We start from the raw sequence: 23,000 nt of genomic DNA, 5'->3' as shown, positions 1-23,000 counted from the left end.
TACCATCGTAGGGAGAGAACAGAACTGCACCATTTATTTGACAATATGGCACAGTTCTACTCTCTCCATTTAATGCAATGCAGCACAGCAACTCCACTTGCTGAGCTGCGCTGCACTGCATGAACTGTTTGTAAATCCAGGCCTTAAAACGTTTCTTCTACTTCACCAGTGGTTTTGCCTAGTTCACCTGTGAATACTTCATAATTGTGTTCCTTGACCTACCAGATCTAGCTTTCCAAGCCAATGCTGCTTCATAGTTCTCTTCATACTCAGGTTTCTACATGTTTTAGCCTCTCCCTTTTGTGCTATTATCTTATCCATTTTTACGTTCAGCTCTATCCTTCACAAATGTAATTAATGTCAGTATTGGGTTCCAGAGGCCTTCCCTAGGCATATTTAATAGATATAAATCTAGTTCTCTAATCTCTCTTTCTAGCTGTTCAGAAACTCCTTTCCTGCGCTTCCCTCTTTTATGCTATAAGTGGTTATACTACCTCTAATGTTTGTATTTTAAGCAACCCATATAGTCATCAAACCTGCTGCATCCCTATTTAATGCATTATATTCATTATTATACTGCATGATTTATAGTTCAAATTCAGATCAGATTGTAGTAGAAGCACCCCCCCTTCTGTCTATTGGGCTAATCCTGTGGAGCTCCACTCAATCTATAAACTCAACTTCGGAGCAGCATGATCTGACAGACGCTTAGGGAGGTCAATCCCATTTGTCTTGTTTTTATGCACAAGAATGTAGTCCAACCTAGCTGAGTTGCCATACTTTCTTGACTACAAAGTATATCCCTCTTTCTACCTCCACACAGTCCCCGGATTTAGGGCCATGTTATCAAGAAAGGGCGATACATTATCGCCGCTTTTATCGACAGGAAACTGACGCTAAAGCGGCGATAATGGGCTTGATATTATGCCCTTGTGAATTCCCATAGAAGCCCAGGTTCTGGTGTTAACCTGGGCTTCTATGGGAATTCACAAGGGCATATTATCAAGCCCATTATCGCAGCTTTAGCGGCAGTTTCCTGCCGATAAAGCGGCGATAATGTATCGCCCTTGCTTAATAATATGACCCTTAGTACTTTCATCAGCACCTCCAATTCATACCTAGATTTTCCTATTCTATAGTTTGATCTTACATTTGACCTATCCAGCCATTTGTCTAGAACCACATAAACATTTTCTGCCAGGAAGTACGGAAAGGGCAACTGCACCAATTGGTAAGATAAATTTAGTTAATCGCCAAAGGTTAGCAAATTGTATCTCTGGTGTGACCTATCAGCCATCTAGAGCATTCTTATTGCTTATAACCTTAATCTCAATCCCCTGTTTGATCAGTATGTTAGAACCCCTTGTATTGTGTTGCTGAGCTAAAAATAAAAATGACTTCTCATGTTGGTCTAAGAAACTGATGTGGCCCTAAGTCAGAGAAATGTGCCTCCTGTAATAAGACACATTGAACATTTTCACCCTAATATAATTTAGTACTCCCTCTCACTTGCTTTCCACGCTCTCAAACCATTAACATTCTAGAGCTAGATTTCAGCAAGAGGGGATTTGCCAACCCTGAAAGTTCCCATTAGCTATTTCAAAAACACTGCAGTTTTCAATACTGTCTCACCTGAAGTTTGTTTGATGTTTTGCCCTTTTCATCCGACACTTTACCCACTACTTCCTTACATAGTGACCCTTTCTTATTCTCCATCCTTAGGGCATCCCATTTCCAACAGATGCCCATATAGGATGCCTTGGGGTTCTAACTGCACCTAGTGAATTGCCACCACTTTTATTTTTTCATTTCATTTCTATTTTTTGGAAGTGAGTATCATAGATATAAAATTAATCTCTCCTTTTTTGTGACAATATCTTGTGATCCTGGTGAGCATCTACCTATTAAAATTCGAAATTTGTTCAACCATTCCAAATTACTGCTAGACAGATGTACTGAGCTATACCTTTATCGATAGGCAGGTGTCTATAAACAAATTATTATACCACATCAGAAAGTTTCCAACTTATTAGCTAAAGGTACAATAATTCTAGTGCCATGCCATAGAGTTAGCATCAAACATGCAATAGCACAAGGCGCAACCAGATACCCCTGTTGAGTCTAGACCACAAGACAGCAATCCCAGAGGCTGGGACCAGATGTCCTTGTTGACAATGAATTCCTTTTCTTCAACAACATAAATGGAAATAGCATTTATTTATTATTAAATGCTTTTCTAATGGTTCCTGAAAACCTTGATGTACAAAACTTTATTTGCAAAAAAAATTAAGACAATATCCTCTTTACAGAAACATATCGATTTCTTCATTTTCTCTGATGCAGGGATTACTGATTTGGAAAGTGAAGAAGTTGTGAATATAATATTTGCTGCATGCTTTCTTTTTTGCAGACAAAGTAAACAGAAAATAGTCACTTATATCAGCTCAGTTCTCATTGGAATTTGTGTTCAGCACAGCAACCTTCACAGGACTAGCTGTGTGTTAGCCTAATGAAGGATGGAAGAAGATCCAAGTTCTTTCATAGAAGGGTAGTGCCGGCAAGGTATTTGCAGAACATCTGCAGACCCACAATCCCCTTTACAATATCTACGGACCCAGAATCGTTGTACCAAACCAGAATCCTTCATTTTCATTCATTAGGGAAAATACATTCTTTAATAGTATTAAACATTAGTCGATGGTTTCTTCTTCTTTTACTGTTTTATTATTTTTAGGGGAGAATATGTTGTATAAAGCATTCCCTACCTCTGAAGGAGCCTTCATGTTCCTTGTTAGTATGTATTTGCGTATAACTCATGAAATAAATCAATGTGCCAGAATGCTCTGAATGGGGAGTAACAGAAAGGGGTATAAACAAAAGACTGTTTTAGTTTTGTTTTGGTTAGCCAGCTCAAGATATAATTTATCTTCTGATAAAGAAGGAGGAAAAGACAGGTATGCACAGAGGAGAAAGTGTAGGCACTGCATTGGTAGACCCCTTGCAGACCCCTCATTCTCTGTACAATAGCTGCATACCTAGAACCAATTGCAGTATACAATAAACAATTTTGCATTCTCCCAGAAAATTTACATTCCTTAATTGTATTAAGTACAAATAAATGTTTTCAGCTTTTGCTTCCTATTTGAATTTGTAAAAGACCATTGTGCAATTATGGAATACTCTTAAATGAAGGAAATTAAAGAATACTTAGGGTCCCATTATGATCGCGGGCGGATCACCACTGCTGGCCGGCGGTTGCGATCCGCCTGCGGCGTTAAGGATCCGCCAGCCATCTAAAGCCCATTTACCCACTGCCACATTAGCATGGTGGTGGGTACCACGGCGCAGGGAAAGTCCGTCTGCCGCTTTTCTGCCAGCACCGCCATCCATATTATGATGCATGCGGTGCTTAGGCCTTTCCATGGCGGAGACTCCGCCATGGAAAGGCAAACGGTAAATGGCTATGGGGGCCCGCTGCGGGCCCCCGGGGGTGGGTGGCTGCACTTGGGGGGTACCCATGGTATCCCCCTACATTGGCATGCACAAGGTAACATGCTCCGCACGGTGCCTGTTACGTTGTGCATGCCAATGCACAACATGCTAATTTTACATTGCGATGGGTGCTGCTTACAGGACCGCCCACTGCAATTTAAAAGATACAGGATGCGACCTCCAGGGTGGCGGTCGCATCCAAATTGGCCCCGCAAGACCGCAGCACCTTAGGCGGTCGGTCCAGTTTTCGGTTATGGTGGTGGGCCGACAAAGTCTGCCCGCCATCGTAATGGGGCCCTAAGTTTTCAGAATGCTCACTTCAGAAGGGGTTGTAATAATAAACAAAGTGGCAAGTCTGTTTTACTAAATGTTTTCTTATTACAATCCTCACAAGAGTGACATTTTTTAACAAACATAATGAACAAAGGAGGGACAATGCAGCTTGGGTCTTGGAAAAGCATCTGAAAATTCTACAGTACTTTGTAGATTTTCTACATTCATAGACTCCTTTGCACAATCTGAAGCACATCTGTTTCCTTCCTATGGAAATAATACTTTGCTTAATAAGTTTAGGTAGAATGAAAGGTTTTCAAATGTTGCTTCCTTATTGTTTTTGCGGAAAAATATGATGTATATAGACCCCTTAATATGGAAGGAGTCTAAATTCCCCTTGTTAATATTCATTGTTTATAATTTTTGCATCGTGAGACTAAAGAAAGCTTGTTTCCAAAGCTCACTAGCGAAGGGGTATAACAAAAAGGAGGTTAATATTTTAAGTTATGTAGAAAATGACAACAAATTTAGAGTTAGGTATGTAGGACATTTTTGTTAAACCAGCATAATGTTATCGTATTCCTGAACTTTGTGTTACACAAAATATGCGTAATTTTAACCATTTTTGCATTATACGAAATTACATGAGTTTTCTTACCAAGGGAGACTGTTTCAAATATAAAATGTCATTCTGTGAGACTTTTTCTTCACAAGACATATTTTTTGTTGAACCCATCTCCTGGCAGTATCTCATGTGACTTTTCTGTATGAGGTACATCCTAGCAGAGACATGTAAAATACTGGCAAAACATATTTCACAAATGACACTTATTTTTTAAAAGTTACTCATATTATGCAAAAACTTTAACAACATTTGCATAATCCTACTTCAGAGAAAGTAAGAGTTTTATTTTTCTACTACAAAATTTGTTATGATGTAATTTTATATTTAGATTATGTAAAGTTTTAGTTCAGAATTACATCTAGAGTGCTGTAGCGTTTTTTATTTGTTCACATTTAAAATAAATATATAACATTCATTTACAAAAATATTTGACATAAAAATATTGTTACAAAGTCATTCTAAAGTTTAATAAATGTTTTTAATATTCCCTTTGCTTCATCGTGGGGAGGGCTTCACCCCAATTGTGGAGTTTCCCTATGGTAAAGCTTAGGGAAAAGTTATTTCACCATACAAATAGTAACAATATTTTAAGTTAAATATTAATTTAAACTATTTTAATTTGTTTATTTGTAATGTAGAACAAAATTGAAAATTGTTATAACACTAGTAACTTAATTTTAAATTAAATCTTTAATTTAATTAAATGGTTTAAATTAAATTACAGTTATTTTTTGGAAGTTTAAATTAGAAAATAAATTCACACCTAAAGAAAAATATTATGCATAAAAAATGATTACAAGTGATGTATAGAACTAATTGAAAATAATAAAAAAATAAGTTAATGTTACATTAATTTATAAATTCAATACGTTATTAAAATGTGCTATAATTAAATAACAATAATGTTTCCTTTTTTAATATTTTTTACATTAAATTATATATATATATATTTTTTTTTTTTTTTTGTATTTATTGACGTAAGAAAGTTAATTGCACTGTTCATCACATATAAAGAAATACATAGAAGTCGCCTACAACCCAAGCGGGCCGGCTATATGTACTCACTGCAGGGACAGCCAGTCATAGTTGGACACAGCCCATCAGCCGACATCCAATGGACCGGCGGCGTATTATCAGATAGACCATAAGCTGTCAACAGTGTCATACTCGCTTTCTTGTTCGATAATTTTCTTACATTTTCACCATTTTTTGTTTAAAAAACTTAACAACCTGTAAAATAACAACACATTACCCAACTTCTGAGTTCCTCTTGCCACTAATACTCTGTATCACAGCATCCTTCCTCCTTAGTACCAATATTATACCGCATTACACTCTATGTACACCTTCTGACGAATATATCACTCAGTGTCTGCTTCCGAGTCTGACGCGCCATGAGTTAGCAGATACGTGCGCAAAAACCCCCAATAGTCCTTAGGTCTTGACCCGATCGGCAGCTCCTCCTCGTATGTATTGAGAGTGTCACGACAATACACCAAATCTTCTATCCAGTGCTTCACCTCCGGGATTCTCCCGCTGTTCCAATGTAACGACACTCGTCTTTTGGCTAACAGTAATGCAACTACACAGAATTTGCGTTTTAAAGCCCTGAGCTGCGGAACGATACCCAACAGACAGATTTTAACGTCACACACCACAGACACTCCGAGCATTTCATTTAAGACCCGCATGACCTGTTCCCAGTATCCTGCTACTCTGCGACAATGCCAAGCCAGATGCATGAAGTCTGCGTCATCCTGGTGACATCTGCAGCATTTGGAGTCGGCCCTCAAACCATATTTATACAGTCGCTGAGGTGTATGATATACCTGATGCAGATATTTGTAATGGATGATTTTCAGGTTACCATTAGGTGTTAACATGCCAGTAAGCAAACATGCGGATTCCCATTCATCGTCTGTTAGAGGTTCCACCAGCACAGAGTCCCATCTATCCTTAGCCTTGTCTGAGTTACCCCCTATAGCCCCCTGTATGCTCGTGTATAGTTTAGATACTAGGTGAGACGCTGTGGGTGTGGTCAGGAGCAATTGCAGGGGTTCCAGTGTCTGCGGTTCTCCTGGATGTGATGGGTAATGTTCCCGGAGCGCTCTCTGGAGTCGATAATAATTAAAGCAGAAGAGTGGGGATGGGTTGCTGATGTAGTGTAATTTGTCCAGGGTCTGGAAGTCACCATTTATGTACAGATCCCCTAGTGTGTCTATGCCAGCCCTCTTAACCACATGAGCGCTAGCGAAATTCTGCCCCTGTGCTCGTTTTTTTAAAAACCCATTATTCATGACGAGCTGGGCTCGTCATGAGCGTGCGAGGAGGCTACCTCATGACGAGCCCAGCTCGTCATGAGCGTCGAAGGGGTTAAGCAAATCCATACCTATCTGTTCCTGCGTGACCGAAAGTGCCGGGTGATGTGCTAGTGGAAGCCGTGGTGCATATAGTGGTAGGGTGTGTGCTGCCTTGCCCATCAATCGCCAAGCCTCCGTGGTCGCATTCACTGGGTTAATGTCGCGCTCGTGCATCCTAGGGCGTTGATGTGTCAGCATGCTAGACAGAGGGATCGGATCCGCATCACCCGCCTCCACCGCCACATGCGTCATAAAGGGTACACTGTGGTGCCAAAAATGCGCGAATTGCGCCTGAGCGCATAAGTAGTACAGGTAGAAGTCTGGGACCTGAAAGCCCCCCCTAGCATATGGCAGGGTCATGGTGCGCATCTCCATTCTCGCTTGTTTGCCCGCCCAAAGTAGACTAAGTACCAACGTATTTATACTACGGAATACTGCAGCAGGGGGTTTGATCGGAATATTATTAAACAAGTACAAGAACTTCGGTAAAAGTACCATTTTGACTATCGCGGCTCTATCCGCCAAGGACAAGGGAAGTCTGTTCCATCTCTTAACTTTATCTTCAAGGGCTGCTATGGTACGTCCGTAGTTCGTCCGTACAACCAATTCCGGGTCTCTGTGGAACCATATACCTAAATATTTCGTCGGTTCCTCCTGCCATTCCAGCGGGTAGTCCAATTGTGTTGGGCTGGTGCTGTCCGTCAGCGATAGGATAAGGGATTTATCCCAATTAATCTGCAGACCGGACTGTTGGCCAAATTTTATATATTCCCGCAATAGCGGATTTAAATGTTGTGCAGGGTTTTTTACATATAGCACCATGTCGTCTGCATAAAGCGAGATATGTATTGGACGGGAAGGCATTTGGAGTGCCGAGTAGTGGTGATGTTGTCGAATTTTACAAGCCAGTGGCTCCAGGATTAATGCGAACAACATCGGTGAGAGTGGGCAACCCTGCCGGGTGCCCCTGCCTATGCGGATCGGTTCCGAAATGTACTTGTTCACTCTGATGCGTGCAGTTAAGTCAGTGTACAACATAGATATCCATCCCAGAAAAATCATGGGGAACCCCATACGCACCAACACCGCCTGAATAAAGGGCCAGCCGATGGTGTCAAATGCCTTAGCGGCGTCAAGTAACACCGCCACAACCTTCGTTTCGGGAGCCAGGTAGTGAGCTAGTGCAAACAATGTGCGGGTGTTGTGTGTGGTGGCTCTATCAGGAATAAATCCGGACTGGTCGGGTCTTATTAACAGGGGCATAAGAGGTTTTAATCTATCTGCTAGCAGACTGGCTATTATTTTCGTATCCACGTTTAATAACGAAAGAGGGCGGTATGAATCACATTTGTCTTCTTTTTTGCCCGGCTTCAGCAGTGTGACGAGTAAAGCCTCTCTCAGTGACGCTGGCAGTGTCTGGGCTTCATGGGCTGCCCCGTATAGTCGTACCAAATGCGGGGCAAGTAGGTCAGCGTATGTTTTATAAAATTCCGTCACAAAGCCATCCGGGCCGGGCGCCTTGTTATTTGGCAAGCGTCGGATGGTGTCCGTGACGTCCTCCACTGTAATCGGACGTTCTAAGTATTGCCTATGGCCATCCGCTAGCCACGCCAGTTCAATATCGTCCATATATGTTAGTAAGTCAGCCTGAGGGGGGGACGGGCGCGCCTCGTACAAAGTGCCGTATGTGTGCATGAACTCCGCCAGTATCCCCTTCACATCAGTGATCACCTCCCCTGAATCCGTACAGATGGACTTAATATTTTGTGGAGTTTTACCCGAGCAAATTTTAGCGGCCAGTTCCCTGCCCGGTCTGCCCCCCTCGCCATATCTCCTAGCAGTTGCCCGTCTCGACACATACTGAAGTTCTTCCAGTGCGTATTTGTGATGTTCCGTTAGGAGTGCTTGAATGTCCCCTAATATCTTCGCGTTGCCAGTGTGTGTGTATGTCTGTTCCAGAGTTTGTATGGAGCGCTCTCGCGCGTGTAATTGTTGTCGAATGTCTTTGAGGATACCTGAGGACGTACTGATACAGACTCCCCTAATCGTAGCCTTAAAAGCCTCCCAGAGTAATCCCGGGTCCTCAGTCGACGGGCCGTTTATGTCAAAGTATTCTACTATAGCTTTATGTATTGTGTCACTATATATCGGGTCTCGTAATGCTGTGGCATTGAAGCGCCATGTAAAGGGAGGTGGGTCATAGTGTGGGATGGCTATTTCCAGCAGCACAGGGTTGTGGTCCGACAGCGTGCGTGGTAAATGTTTGATATCTGTAACCCACGTTAGTACTTCTTGTGTGCCTAACCAGTAGTCCAGCCTGGACCAACTGTTGTTAGCCGCATTAATGTGTGTCGCCATTGTCGCACCTGGGTTACGCGTCCTCCACATATCTACCATATGAAGGTCCTCCATCGCGTCTTGCAGCATCAACCGGGCCTTCACATGTTGTTCAGCTGTATGTGCTGCCCTGTCCGTCGTGTCCCGAAGGGTAACATTGAAATCTCCCCCCCATAACAAGTGATCTATCCGGAGGTCAACCACGGTGTGCCACACATTTCTAAAGAATCCCGGGTCATCTACATTAGGGCCGTACACATTAACTAAGAGTACCTTTTGCCGCCTAAGTGTGCCCGCCATAACAACGCTCCTGCCATCAGTGTCCCTATGTATGTGAGTGACCTCAAAGTTCGTACCCTTCTTTATCAATATGCTCACCCCCCTAGAGTAAGACGAGTAGCTCGAGTTAGTGACTGATTCCGCCCATTTAGCGCCCAATGTGGTTGTGCCATCCCGTGCCAAGTGTGTTTCCTGTAAGAAGACAACGTTAACATTCAACCGATCAAAATATGCGAACAAGCGCCTAATCTTTTTCGGGTTGCCCAGACCTCGCACATTCCAAGTGAGGAACTTCAACGTACTATGGTTCGCCATTACACTCGATGATGATATCAATTTTCAAGAACCGTAACCTCACTGAGTGTATCCCAGTCATTTCGTGATTAAGTGTACTTTGCCAAATCCATAAGAGTGCAGATTGACGGCATTTAAAACCCGCCCGGCTATGTACGGTCAAAGAGGTCGCCATGCTTCTCAGACACAGCCTTCGTAGCTCAGTCGTCTCAGATTTCCCCCCCCCCACCTCCCACTTTAGCACCCAAACTTTGCCAAAGCCATCCCTTAATAAACAGTAACATCAGTGTAGAACTTAAGTTGGGGCGCACCCGCCTGGGGGTGTCACCAGGGTCACACAACTCCATCCACAAAGTGGACGTGGACGGACGCATATGACGTCTTCAACGTGAGTTGCATAACAATTCACCTTTCCCTCTCCCCCCGCCAGCAAGAAACATGTACAATTATAAATCATTTTCAGATCAACCAACTTTAGCACAGCCCAGGACTGTAGCCCAGCGACATATCGAACCTGTGCCCATTAACGGTATCGATCCGAGGGCCTACACCGTAGTACTTCCTGATGCTAGTCCATCAGCCGTTGGTGTGTTCCATACCCCCGAACTCCATGGTCCGCCCTGCACCCTCCGGAAATGTCCGGTCGTACAAGTACTCACTGCGTGGAAGTTCATCACAGGGTGTACCTCTGCAGTCAACTGGTCGAGTGGCGTGGCTCCGCCGAGGTCCACATTGTCCAAAGTGAGTCTGGCACCAACTCAGGTCGCCCTGGCACAGCTGCTTATTTCGTTGCAATTATATAATGATCAGTTCGGCCCCGCAGCACTACCAGGGACAACACGTAGATATCGCAGCTCATCCCGTCAGTCCACATCGCTCGTTGGTTCTGCTCGTTCCTGCGCTTTTCGACGTTTCACATGTTGCTTGATAAATTCATGTGCGGCCTGCACCGTCAGCAGAATTATAGGCTTGCCCACGTTCGTGATCTTGAGTTTCGCTGGGTACAGCATTGCGTATTCAAGTCCTAGATCCCTTAACTTCTTCTTTACTGGGACAAACTCCTTTCGCGCCAGTTGTACCGCCATGGTGTGATCCGGATAGAACTCCAGGGTGTTACCCTGATGTGTGACTTTGCCCATGTCCCTAGCAAGCCGCAGCACAGTGTCTCTGTCTCTGTAATTGAGCACTCGGGCAATGATCATTCGTGGCGCGGCCCCTGATTTCGGCACAGGTGCCAGTGAGCGGTGAGCACGTTCGATCAGAAACATCGGTGATAGTTTGTCAGCGCCGAATACGTCTTTCAGGAGCAGTTCGATATAAGTTTCCAGTTTCCCCGTGTTGGTGGATTCTGGTAGGCCCGATATTCGAAGGTTGTTCCGCCTGGACCTGGCTTCCTGGTCCTCCACCTTGGCGCGCAGGGTCTCTACCGTCTTCTCCAAGCCCCCACAGATCTTCGAGGTGGTGTTGTGCTCATCTTCTACTTTGGAAATCCTCTGTTCTGCCTCCACAATACGCTCGTCGTGTTTTTCTATTTTGGCTGCCATGTTGTCCACTCTTTGCACCACGCTATCTAGTTTGCCATTCATCTCCTGCAGGCTCTGCTGAATCGCTCGCAGCACCGTCTCCATGCCCGATCCTTCCGCCATTTCTCCCACACCTTCTAACTCCGGAGGGGGAGCTGTGCTTTTTTGCTGTTTCTTCGTCTCGAATGGGAGCTTGGTTTGTTGTTTCTCAGGCCTTCCCATGCTCCACTGCGACGGGGGTGTTGTAGATGTGGTCGCCTTCGGGCTGCTTGTTGGTGCCCTGTTAGTCTCAAGGGTATCGTGGGGTGTCGGTGTCTTGGTGCCCCACCTCGGGGTACGTCTATTCATTTGCCCTTGTGGCCTCAAGGAGCGTCGTCAATGGCGCAGTGGTGGGAGCTGCTGTGTGCTGCCAGGATCTCTACATTCGCTGTGGCAGGCGTTGGTAGCATCCCTCAGATTTTGGATGAGGCTGGGTGTTGCCACGTGTGTTGGGTCTGCACCTGAGTGCTCTCCAGAGCCCCGCGGCGCGTCGGTAGGGTCTAAGTATTTCCGCGCTCCGGGTTCCAGCTTTCACCCCCCCTGGGCATTCAGCGTGGCTGGCGCTCAATATACGGATCAGCAGGTATGTGGCCGCCCCCGCAGCATGTGCAGTCAGGTTCGCTCACATCACGCCTGCCGCCTATGCCGCCTGGTGCAACTCGGAGTCCCGTTGTGCATGCTCCGTAGTGGGTCTGCGCTACAAATCACTTGCGTTCCAGCGCCACCGCCATCTTACCACCGCTGAAACGCACAGTAAAGTACTCCGTTCACCGCCGGTTAGGGCGACCCCCTCCACTTCGCTGAATCACTGTCCAACAGGCACCATGCATATGCTCATCGACCGGCATGAGGTCGTCCAGGGAGGTCGCCAGTCCTCTTAAAGCGCCGATATGTATCCGGGCAGCGCGCGGCCATTTTGTTGCGTCCAGGCAGTCCCCGGGGATTCCGCTTATTAATCGTTCATGAGCCCTTAGTCTGTAACATTAGTGCCGCCGAAGTGTCGGCCTCATGTTCCGACGTCCATTCATGTCAGTTGGTCACCTCAGTGGCGGGTTGACGAGGCGAAAGGAGGTCCGCAGTTGCGTCCGTCCGGCGGAGCTGACACTTCAGCCAGCCATCCCGCAGTGCGCCCTCTAGCCCCCCCCACATTAAATTATATTTAATTGTAGTTTTAATTATTTTAAATAATTTAACTTGATTTAACATTCTTTCCTATAAGGTTTTATTTTATGTCCAGACCACAATTATTTTCTATGAGAGAGTGTTGCAGTACCAGGTGCCTACTCTTGTGTGGGTGAGTGCACAATCCTTGAAAAAGCCCTACCTAAACCCCTCCTTATTTCTCATGAAACCACTCCTATTTAGTAGTAAGTATGCCTCTTTTCCAGTCACTCCCCTTGGAATCTCCCACATTTACTACTAAGGGGCCGATTCCGATCTCGCTCGGAAGGGCTCCAATGCGACCCGTCAGGAAAAAGTACAAGCCGTACGCGTGTTCTCCACCCGACTCGTTCAGCTGTACGAGCGGGCAAGTACGATGCAAGAAACGCAAAATCGCCGACCGAATTGTTCCGGGTCTGAACCGCTCCCTACGCCTCGTCCGTAAGCAAACCGTGCCGTGCAATTGAGGCGATTTCCGACCGAGCCAGTACGATGCACGCTTCAGCCAGCTAGATCGAGCTAAAGTTTACCGGCTTGCAAAAGTCTGGGAAGCTGCCTTTTGGGGTCCACGTCGGACCCCCCGTCACCGGCAGCCTTACGACTTGGACACAGGGGGAGACCCATGGGTCTCCCCAACACAGGCATGTACAGTGCAGATGGCACCGACGCGTACCCACTGTAGGGGGCACCCTTTTGCGAGATGTACCCATTCAGTCAATGGGAGCCCATGTACGCATCGTACGACCAGCTCCCATGGGAGTCCGACCGAACCGAGTCTGGCAGTATGCGGCTGCATCGTACTCGCTCTGTACGACTGCAGGAGTCCGGCTCGGTCGGAAAACACTCCGGATCCGGCTCGTTCAGAGAGCTTTCTGCCCATAACTAGTAAACTTACATGTGTGAGGATCTGCCCATAAAAAGATAGGAGAGGTGGAGAGGTGGAGATGGAGATGGAGATTTACACTTGTATGTTTGTAAAGAGCATTTTGTAGTACTACTGTAGTGTTACTAAAGTACAAGAAAATGCAGCTCATGAATAGACACATATGTTTTTATCTCTTATCCGATCGTCATTTTAATTTTCCTTTCATCGGTTTCATATTTTGTATTGCCTACGTGGCACCCAAAGAGTCCTTCACACCATCATGAGAATTCTGCATTTAAGTACAATTATTGCCCTATATATGCATGCCTTGAAAAATAGACTGCTGTGAAAGAAGCAGAAATCATAATATTATGTTACATAATTTTTTCTTTAATTTGTTTTTAGCTTCATTTGCTTTTTTTGTAAAAAAACAAAAGCAAATGAAGTTAAAAAATATTTGTTTGTAAAGGTATTGAAGTGTTCATTAGTTTGCCCAGTGTAGGAGTAGTTCCTCCAAATTTGTGTTACTCAACCAGGTCCTTCTTCAGGAACATCCCTATTTTGCTCTAAATCCCAAAATCTTATCAGCAGTTCTTTTCAAATGCATTTCGAATTAAACATCAAGGGCCATACTATGGTCAGCACACAGTCCTGTCTCTGCCAGTGTGTAATTCCTGTGCAGAAAACGACTGTGCTGCCTTGCAACATGTCTCTCTGTGATTCTATGGTATCCTCGCTGCAGCACTTACCATAACTTATGAATTTATAGACCGCAGGCACTGCAGACAGCACAATTTGATTGCTGAAGAGGTGCATAGCTAAAGTGTGATGGTTAAGCCCCTTGCATGGACATGTATCATTGAGCTGAGTGCCTCAGATGCAACGATATCTGGATCCCTGCTGATTTTAGTTGCTATTGGCTCCGTCCCTCATCTCCTTGCGTTTGCTTTGTTCGCCCTAAGTTGGCAGGGTATGCCCAGACGTGGGTCCCTTGCTCACTTTGCCACTGGATTCAAGCTAGCCTGGCTGAGGAGGGCTGTTAGCCCGAAACCAGTCCCAAGATGCATGTTTCAGGTCCAGGGAAGACATGGCTTGGCAGTTCGGGCTGGACTGTTACCATGAGGCACAGGGTCAAGACTGATTTGCATATAGCTGTGTCTGAAATGTGGTGGCGAACTGAGCTAAAGAACGATGATGGATTCAACCCAGATCTGTGACTGGGGGTGAGTGTCTGACAAGTTTCCGCGCACCGTCCATCATCTCCTTGTGCTTGCTTTGTTCGCCCTAAGTTGGCAGGGTATGCCCAGACATGGGTCCCATGCTCACTTCACCACTGTATTCAAGCTAGCGTGGCTGAGGAGTGCTTTTAGCCCAAAACCAGTCCCAGGATGCTTGTTTTTGGTCCAGGGAAGACATGACTTGGCAGTTTGGGCTGGACTGTTCCCACGAGGCACAGGGTCAAGATCGATTTTCATATAGCTGTGTCTGAACTGGAGTGCTGAAGTGAGCTAAGAACGATGATGGATTCAACCCAGATCTGTGACTGGGGGTTTGTGTCTGAAAAGTTTCAGTGCTCCGTCCATCATCTCCTTGTGTTGGCTTTGAACATGGATAATGCCATATTCCTATCTCAGGGACTGTGGTCTTGTTGGACAGGGAGGGGTGCACAAAGTGCTATCCACATGATGGTTAACGGCTACTGTTTTGACAAGGAGTTAAGTAGCACAGGTGCAGTGGTGGCAGCATACCATGGAATGATCAGTAGGAGTGAACAAGCCTTTTTACCTGGGTACCTGGAATGAGGTCTACAGGCCCACTCATGTAAAGTTCTGCTGCTGTGTGCTTAACTCACCCTTGCCCTACATCAAGTTAGTATGTAGCACTGTATAGCACACATATGGTTGTATGCATGTTCTGAGTGTATGTGTGCCTATGAGTGGTACAGCTCTGGGTTACATTTTGGGAGCCCCAGGGCTACCTGGAGGCACATGGGGGAGGGGGTAGAGGATTCTCCCCAGACAGATTTGTGGCTAGCTAAGTTTCTGAGAGCAGGGTGGGACGCACACTGGAGAAATGAAGAGACAAGCTTTTCATTGCACATAAAAGCATGCTCTTTGATTCAGCGAGAGGTCACTGGGAATGGGCCCGGGCATATCTTGGAGAGGAGCTGGGGCTGTCATAAAATGTATGTCTGGGCCCTTAAATAACACTCTGATGCACATATCAGTGTGTGCAGACATTCAAGTGTGAACCTCTAGTCACTCTAATGGCCTGTGTATGGTGCTATTGGATTTGGAATCACTCTAAAGTGACAGACTCCTTTTTTTAGGCATGGTGTGGCAGAGCAATGGACACTTCAAAAGGAAGGAGACCACCAGAACAAACTTTAAAGGCTCAGATGTTAAGAGCTTGACTTGGATGTCGGTCAGTAAGCCTCCGACCACATAATCCCTTTAGGACAGTGTTTCCACAGTCGGGATTATGATGTTGGTTTCCGACAGCCTTTCCATACCGGCCTTTCCGACATGAAAAGGCTGTGTGGCAGCCATTTACAGGAACTCCCATTTCTTTATGAGAGCTTGTGCTGTGGCCGGTTTCTCACCACTGCACAAGCTTCCGTAGAGAAATGGGAGTTTGTGACTTTACCATGTGCGATCACATCGTAATTGTGTGTTCGGAAAAACCGACTGGAGGATGGTCAGTTCTGCAACCGCAGCAATGTTGGTTGGAGGCAACTCCAACCAACATCATAATGAGGCCCATAATCACATTTTGTGGCTGAAAATGGACTGCAAGAAAGGGTGCACAAGTCACCCAAAAACTATCAACTGTCAGTTGGGCTGTATGTCGAGGAGGAGAAGCTCTCGTTGGAGGCTTACCAACAGACATCCTTGGTTTGAACTCCAACAGCTGTTTTTCAATGATGGTGGTCTGAGTCCAAACTGGCCAGTCAATCCGACTGACTTCCGATGGGCTCAAAAAGCCCGTCCGCCAGCCGGAAACTGCACATAATCCCTTTAGGACAGTGTTTGCACAGTCAGGATTATGATGTTGGTTTCCGACAGCCTTTCCATACCGGCCTTTCCGACATGAAAAGGCTGTGTGGCAGGCATTTACAGAAACTCCCATTTCTTTATGAGAGTTTGTGCTGTGGCCGGTTTCTCACCACTGCACAAGCTTCCGTAGAGAAATGGGAGTTTGCAACTTTACCATGTGCGATCACATCGTAATTGTGTGTTCGGAAAAACTGACTGGAGGTTGGTCAGTTCTGCACCCGCAGCAATGTTGGTTGGAGGCAACTCCAACCAACATCATAATGAGGCCCATAATCACATTTTGTGGCTGAAAATGGACTGCAAGAAAGGGTGCACGAGTCACCCAAAAACTGTCAACTGTCAGTTGGGCTGTATGTCGGGGAGGAGAAGCTCTGCAAGACTTTTACCTTTGTCCAGGATTGGGGCTTAAGGTCTGTCAGTCTCCCAGTTGGGTGAGACCACTTGCTTTGAGCCTGGGACATCAGCATCTGCCTGCTTGCCAAGACCAGTGTGCCCTGTGAGAAAAAGAAAGGCACTTGGAGGGAGTGAGGTCCAGTGGGAGAGCCTGGCAAGTGGATCTCCATTGTGAAGTGTGAGGAAGCTGCTGCTGCACCTACCCCATATGCCAGAGCCGGCTGGCACAAAGCTAGCCTTTGTCACACCAATTGAGCTGTCACTCGTTTGCCGATTAAAGGCGGGGCACCGAGAAGATTGCATTACTGCAGGGCCTATTGGGCCATAGCTGTGTGCAGATTAAAGTTGGTGAAAACGTATGCCAGAGGGGACCACTCTGAAAATGTAATTACTGCCGTGCCAATTAGGCCATGGCCCATGTGCGGAGGAAAGTCAGTGACACCTTATGCCAGAGAGGGCCGCAATGAAGATTGCATTAATGCTGTGTCGTGCCGATCAGGCCGTAACCCCATATGCCAGAGAGGGCTGTGTAAAGAGCAAGGTTCATTGTCTGGTTTCATCAACGATAAGAGAAAAGGGCGCCATGGTGACTTGTGCATGCCCAAGCCCCAACTGAAGTATCGGAAACCGAATGATTGTCCCCCTAGCCGTGAAAATGATCAGCGGTACTTATAGTGTCATCAGAGAAAGCGCTAGACACTACCATCAGCAGCCACTGCAGACCTTTGCGTTGTGCAAGATTGGAATGCTTCTATAGACTCCGGTAGATGCAGGGGAACTTGTTCTGCCTCATAACACTTTAGGCGCTAAACTTTTGACTTTGGAAGAGTCAAAGTAGGACTGCTGAGATTTGGACTGCTAGTGGGTACTGTCCTGAATGTCACCTATTGTGAATGGGAAATAACCACTCTCATTAAAGAGAGGTATGTGGGACTTACCTACCTATCGAACATTAGAAAACTGACCTCAGGGAGCTGTGTGTATTATTTGTATATGCTGTATTTTACTTTCTGCTTGTATATAAATACTTCTCTGTTTCATAAAAGGAAGTATTTGAACGGACGGGATAATCATTTATTGCTGCTATTGAACATATTTTGAGTTGTGGGCCTGTGTTCATCCCTTGCATCTAACAATCCCCCTTCCCACAAAGAAGACTTGGACTGCTTGACACACAAACTTCTGAGAGTCAAGTGCTGAAGAGGTTCTTGGCCCATTTGCTCCAGATCCATAATAAACTGGGCCCCTGGATCTCAGGAGTAAAAGGCCTTGTAGGAATTAACTTAAAAAAATAAAATTAGACTTCCATACCAAATTAAAATAATAATCTGCCTTGGACTTTTAAAAATGACATGCAGACATTCAGTGCACAAAATAAAAACACGAGACACAAAATTAAAACAATGCATTCCCCTATATTTAATCATGCTCTTTAAAAATGTTAAAACGTGCAAGCATGATGTGAATGTAACTAATTTAGATTTTGTTTTACTTATTAAATGCGTTTTCTTAACTTACAATAATTATTAAACCTTTCAGTAGTAGTGTTTAGTTTGTAATTAACTTAACTCAACATTTTTAAAACAAAATGTGCAAGAGCAATTAGAGCTAAATAGAATTAATGGCTTTCAGCTTGCTTGGAAGAAGCTTACTTTGACCTTGCAGATAATGGTGGAAATGTGCTGGGAAATAGAGATGCTCAGAATGAACTCAGAAGCCTTCTTGATATTGTGTTAATTGCTGGAAGAATGTTTTTTAGACAAGAGATAAATTCATGAACTGACTTAAAGCCTCATTTATTTACTGTAGGAATATAACACATGCATTTCAAAATGATTGCTACAATATGTTCTATTGTTTCTTGTTTAAATATTAATTTTCTCTTGCAGGAAATGTAATGCGTTTAGTCAGAATAACATGGTTAGGAAATTAAGTCATTTAAAATAAGTTTCAAATGGGCAGTAAGGACAAAGCAATAGCCAGTGTCTGATAATTAAGTGTGGACTGGAAGAAGGAGTAGATGTGCCTATTGGAGAATGCTGGATTTCAATTAGAGAAGACAAGAACAGACTACATGTTTTGTGCCCATAAATGCGTTCCTCAGGAGAAAATGGCCTCAATCCCCATAGTTGGGCCTAGTAGCTTGTGCTTGCCCCATGACCCTCTGAAAGTTCTAACAACATTCATCATGATATGTATTCTGATCCTAATTTAAAGAAGCAAAAGTGTATTAAAGTTTTTCTCAAATATCTTGCACTCTGTATTTATAATGATTGTATGAAATGCAGAAATGTGACAAAATAAAAGAAGGTAAAAATTAAAAGAGTAAAAGTAAGCAGATTCATGCAGAATACATATGTAGGTGCGCGGTCAACTTTTATAGGGAATTAGCATGAGAGACACTGGGTAAACAAAATGGCAGCCTACGCATACTTGATTCATTATATGTACCAAGTCTCCATTCACTTTCCATGTTTTTCTCCTGTATGTCATAGAGCCCCCCTGTCTAGTGGAGCTGGAGAAGATTGAGATCCAGGAAGCAGCCAAAAAGAAGCCAGGTATTTTTTTCATTGTTACTGTTACTACCTTTGAACATGAATGAGCACTACAAAATATTGAGATATTCTATTAATTACCCTGTGTGTCCCAGTCGTACAGATTGGCAGCTGGGCACAGGATCTCTGGAACAGCCATCTATTCACCATGTTGATGTCATGAGACTCGAACCAAAGACCATTTCATATGATCAATACGCAAGTTTATTTGAGAATTACTGTAATTAATCTCTAACTGCTAGTGAAAAGAAGCATTAAATCACCTAATTGCGATTTTCAAAACGGCAAAGAAGCCAAGTTACAACTATTTAGTTGTATTCAGTCATTTTGCAATATTTATTTTGACCGATTTCTAACACATTTTTTTACAGTGGGCAGCTCATAAAACATAATTTAGGCAATGTAGGTTATGTGTATTCCATATGTTCTTTTAGGGTCTCTACTGTATTTATTAAAGATATAACCCCTTTCACTCTTTATGTTCCACCCATTCCATAGCTTCTTTGCTGGGGCATTCAGGTGCATTCACTCCTGTCCTCCCAGTCAGAGGGTTTTCTTCTTGTGCTTCCCATATCCCATCAGTCTCCTTCTCTTCTGTCATGTCATCACATAACTCTTCCAAGAAAGCTCCTGAAATCAGAAATTCAACATTAAGACTGTGGGCCCGATTCTCAAAGGCAATTTGAGAGAAAAATCAAATTATACGACTTTTGGTGTTCACAGAGGTCATTTACGAGGCCCTGGCGGTACTCTCCGGCTCGGGCCGGATGAAGTGTAATCAATGGGCCAGAATGCAATTTTAACAAAAAGGAACAATAGGAAGGTGTGATAAATGGCAGAGGAGGTCATGACAATTAGTTTGGGCAGGAAAAAGGTTGTGGCTGGACACTACATTATATCCCAGAAAGGTTTGCTCCTTTGCATCATGGAACATGCAGTCCATACTTTGCGCTTCCCTCAGTGTTGACTGTAGTGTCAACACTACAGTCAACACTAAGGGCGTTGTGCTCCCCTTCTCCTCTGTAGATCACACTCCTAATTTAGTGGCTACTTGCATGTTTATAGAAGCCAGGATTGGATTCTAGTAGTGTAATCCTCCTGCTTTTGTGTTCCTCTTCAGCTAAACTTTCCTTGCTGCTTTCATGTCTTCACATTTCCCTTCCTTATTCTTTCCAAATCTTGGTATCTTAACAGGGCTTTCTATGGCCCTGATTCCCAGTTGCGAATTTCAGGTGGGGCGTACAATTTGCATGGCTTGACTTTATTGCTTCAGCCAAAAATCCAGCTGTTTCTCATTAGCATGCATCTCTAAATCAGTCCCTCTATGTGTTAGTTCAAGGTTGAAACTAAGAACCTAATTTAGAGCTCAGTGGATGTGGGACATATGCCAAAACATGGCAGGCGTTTCCTCAGTCCCATTTAGAGTGCATAGACATCAATACACTCTAGCTAGTGTGGACAGGACATCTACTGCTTTGGGTGGATGTCCCTCATCTGCCTAAATCAACCCCTTCCTGGCACTTCATTTCTGTTGCCTGTGGAAGATATTGTATACCTTCATTTCCTGAACAAGTAGCCCAAAGCCAACTGCTTGTGAACTTCTGCCGAGCTCTGAGATTAAATATTTTCTTTATTTTGTTCAAATTACCATCTTTATGCTTACGTTTGATTGGCTAATCCTTTCTTGATCCACAGACACTGCCTTTAAATATAATATCGAAACTATGCGTTCATTGGTTGTAATGACACTAAAAGCAAAATAACAGGCAATGAAAAATGTATACAGAACAAACCAACATATACACCTAGATTCACTATTGTCTACATAATAGAACAGTGCATGGAAAATTGCAGCACTGCGTTGTGTGTTGCGTAAAGAGTTGCATGTTGATGACGGAGAAGCTGCGTAAAATGGATGTATGACATTACAACGCATGCTTTTACATCGCATGCTTTTACAACGCGGTTTTTACAACGCATACCATTACAACGCATAGTGCTTTTAGGCGCTGGATAGTGAATTGTTTAATTTACTATTCCAACTCCAGTCCCGGTGGATAGTAGGGAAGGTGTTGGATAGTACATTAAACACATTCCCTATCCTAGAGCGCCCCCCAGCGCAATGCGTTGTAATAGTTTGCGTTGTAAAAGTTGCGTTGTAAAGGCACTGCGTGGAAAAAGTTGCGTTGTAAAGGTTGTTTACCGCGTCAAATGTGCAGTTTCACATATATCACACATCTGCGGTGTGGGAATATCATGCAATATTATGATTGCCCATAATTTGGACCTGGTTTCACCTGGCATTATGATTTCGCAGGTAGACAAGTCATGGCATTTTAGGTGATTGGCCTTGCTTCAAAAGTAAGGTCTGCTTGCACTCGGCTCTCTGTGTTATGCCCACTTTGCACACATTAGCGGCAGTGGGGCGGGGAAAGGGGGTACACCTACCAAACGTAAAAAGGTGTCAACTTGCAGTGGAAAGTAGCTTTAGAATGTACTGCCATTTGCCCCACTGTGCCTCACACAACATGGCTTGACATCATTACAAACGTCAGCATCAACCTAAAGTAGATTTGGAATATACATTATCACCATTAAGGCAAAGAGGACAAAAGGGCAAGGTGAAACCAGACAATAATTATATCTCATCCTTAGAAGGCAATATAAACCACATTAATGAATGTGCAAATCATAACTCATTGATAAGGTAGTTTTTTTAATGTTTTAGTGACGTTCAGCTTTCATGTTGATATCATGATATAAAAAACCTGGTTCAAACTTTTTTTCCAAAACATGAAAGAGGCTTCGTCAAAAAACACAGTTGTTCATGGATCTGCATTTAGGAGAGGAATGGTGATATTTTAAATATATTAAGCAGCTTCAACCTGAGCTTTTGTGTACATCGTACAGTGTACCTTGAATTGTACTCTGGCTTTTACTAGTAGCAAGAACAAAAATCCTAAAAGAAGGCATAGAAATGTTGCTTTTCGCGTACCTGCTATGGGACTGCCACACCACCAGTAACCCTGGCACATTTGATACCTGGGGCTTAAAAATCCCAAAACTCTTCATCATTGTTTCCTCCGAACATCTAGCATTTTGACCACTGTAGTCACAGAAACCTGCTGAACAGGCTTAGCCACATGTGCTCTGTTTAGGGTATGGATGTTTATATTTTCAAGTTACCTTAACATCACATCATAAAAATATTTGTGACATTCGCTACTAAACCATAGCATGAGTTTAGATGGCACATTTCCTGGCGGCCTTTGCTGTAGGACCTACTCATGCCATGTAAAACGTAATGGTAGATTTAATTTAGTAAGATTAAGTTACTGTGTGATATCAAAACTGAATTCACAGCATTTAAGTAAACTGGGCTGAGAAGATTTGCATATTTGAATTCTTGTTGCGAAATACTCTTACACAAGTTACGAGATATGAAATGTATTCTGCTTAGCTGCAGACAATTCCACTGGCATATACATTTCTCTCTGGAACTTCTCTTCACTTCATGACCTTCCTTTTCTGGTGCAACTTAAAAGGGCTGGTCACACAAAAGGGTTGAATTTAGCATACTTCCTATATAAGATATTATGGAAACCACATCATTGGTGAATAAATTACACTTTGAATTTAAGAGTGGGGAAGTGGTATAATCGGATACAAATTGAATCGATGAATGAATTAGCCTAAGTATTGCAACGAAGAATGGTGTAATGTCAGTAAATTACCTAAAATAACTTTG

General features: G+C 44.0%; 1 protein-coding gene across 1 annotated transcript in view; it reads left to right on the top strand.

The window, feature by feature from the left end:
* The window catches only part of LOC144754831 (testican-2-like), a 131,972-nt gene that overhangs the window by 89,991 nt on the left and 18,981 nt on the right, over positions 1-23,000 (top strand). The window contains exon 7 of the mRNA XM_078643074.1: positions 19,193-19,255. Coding sequence (XP_078499200.1) covers positions 19,193-19,255 — 63 coding nt within the window. The remainder of the gene's footprint in view (positions 1-19,192; positions 19,256-23,000) is intronic.

Source organism: Lissotriton helveticus, chromosome 5_1 (assembly GCF_964261635.1).
Source record: "Lissotriton helveticus chromosome 5_1, aLisHel1.1, whole genome shotgun sequence".
NCBI lineage: Eukaryota > Metazoa > Chordata > Amphibia > Caudata > Salamandridae > Lissotriton > Lissotriton helveticus.
This window is presented reverse-complemented; position numbering and strand designations above follow the sequence as displayed.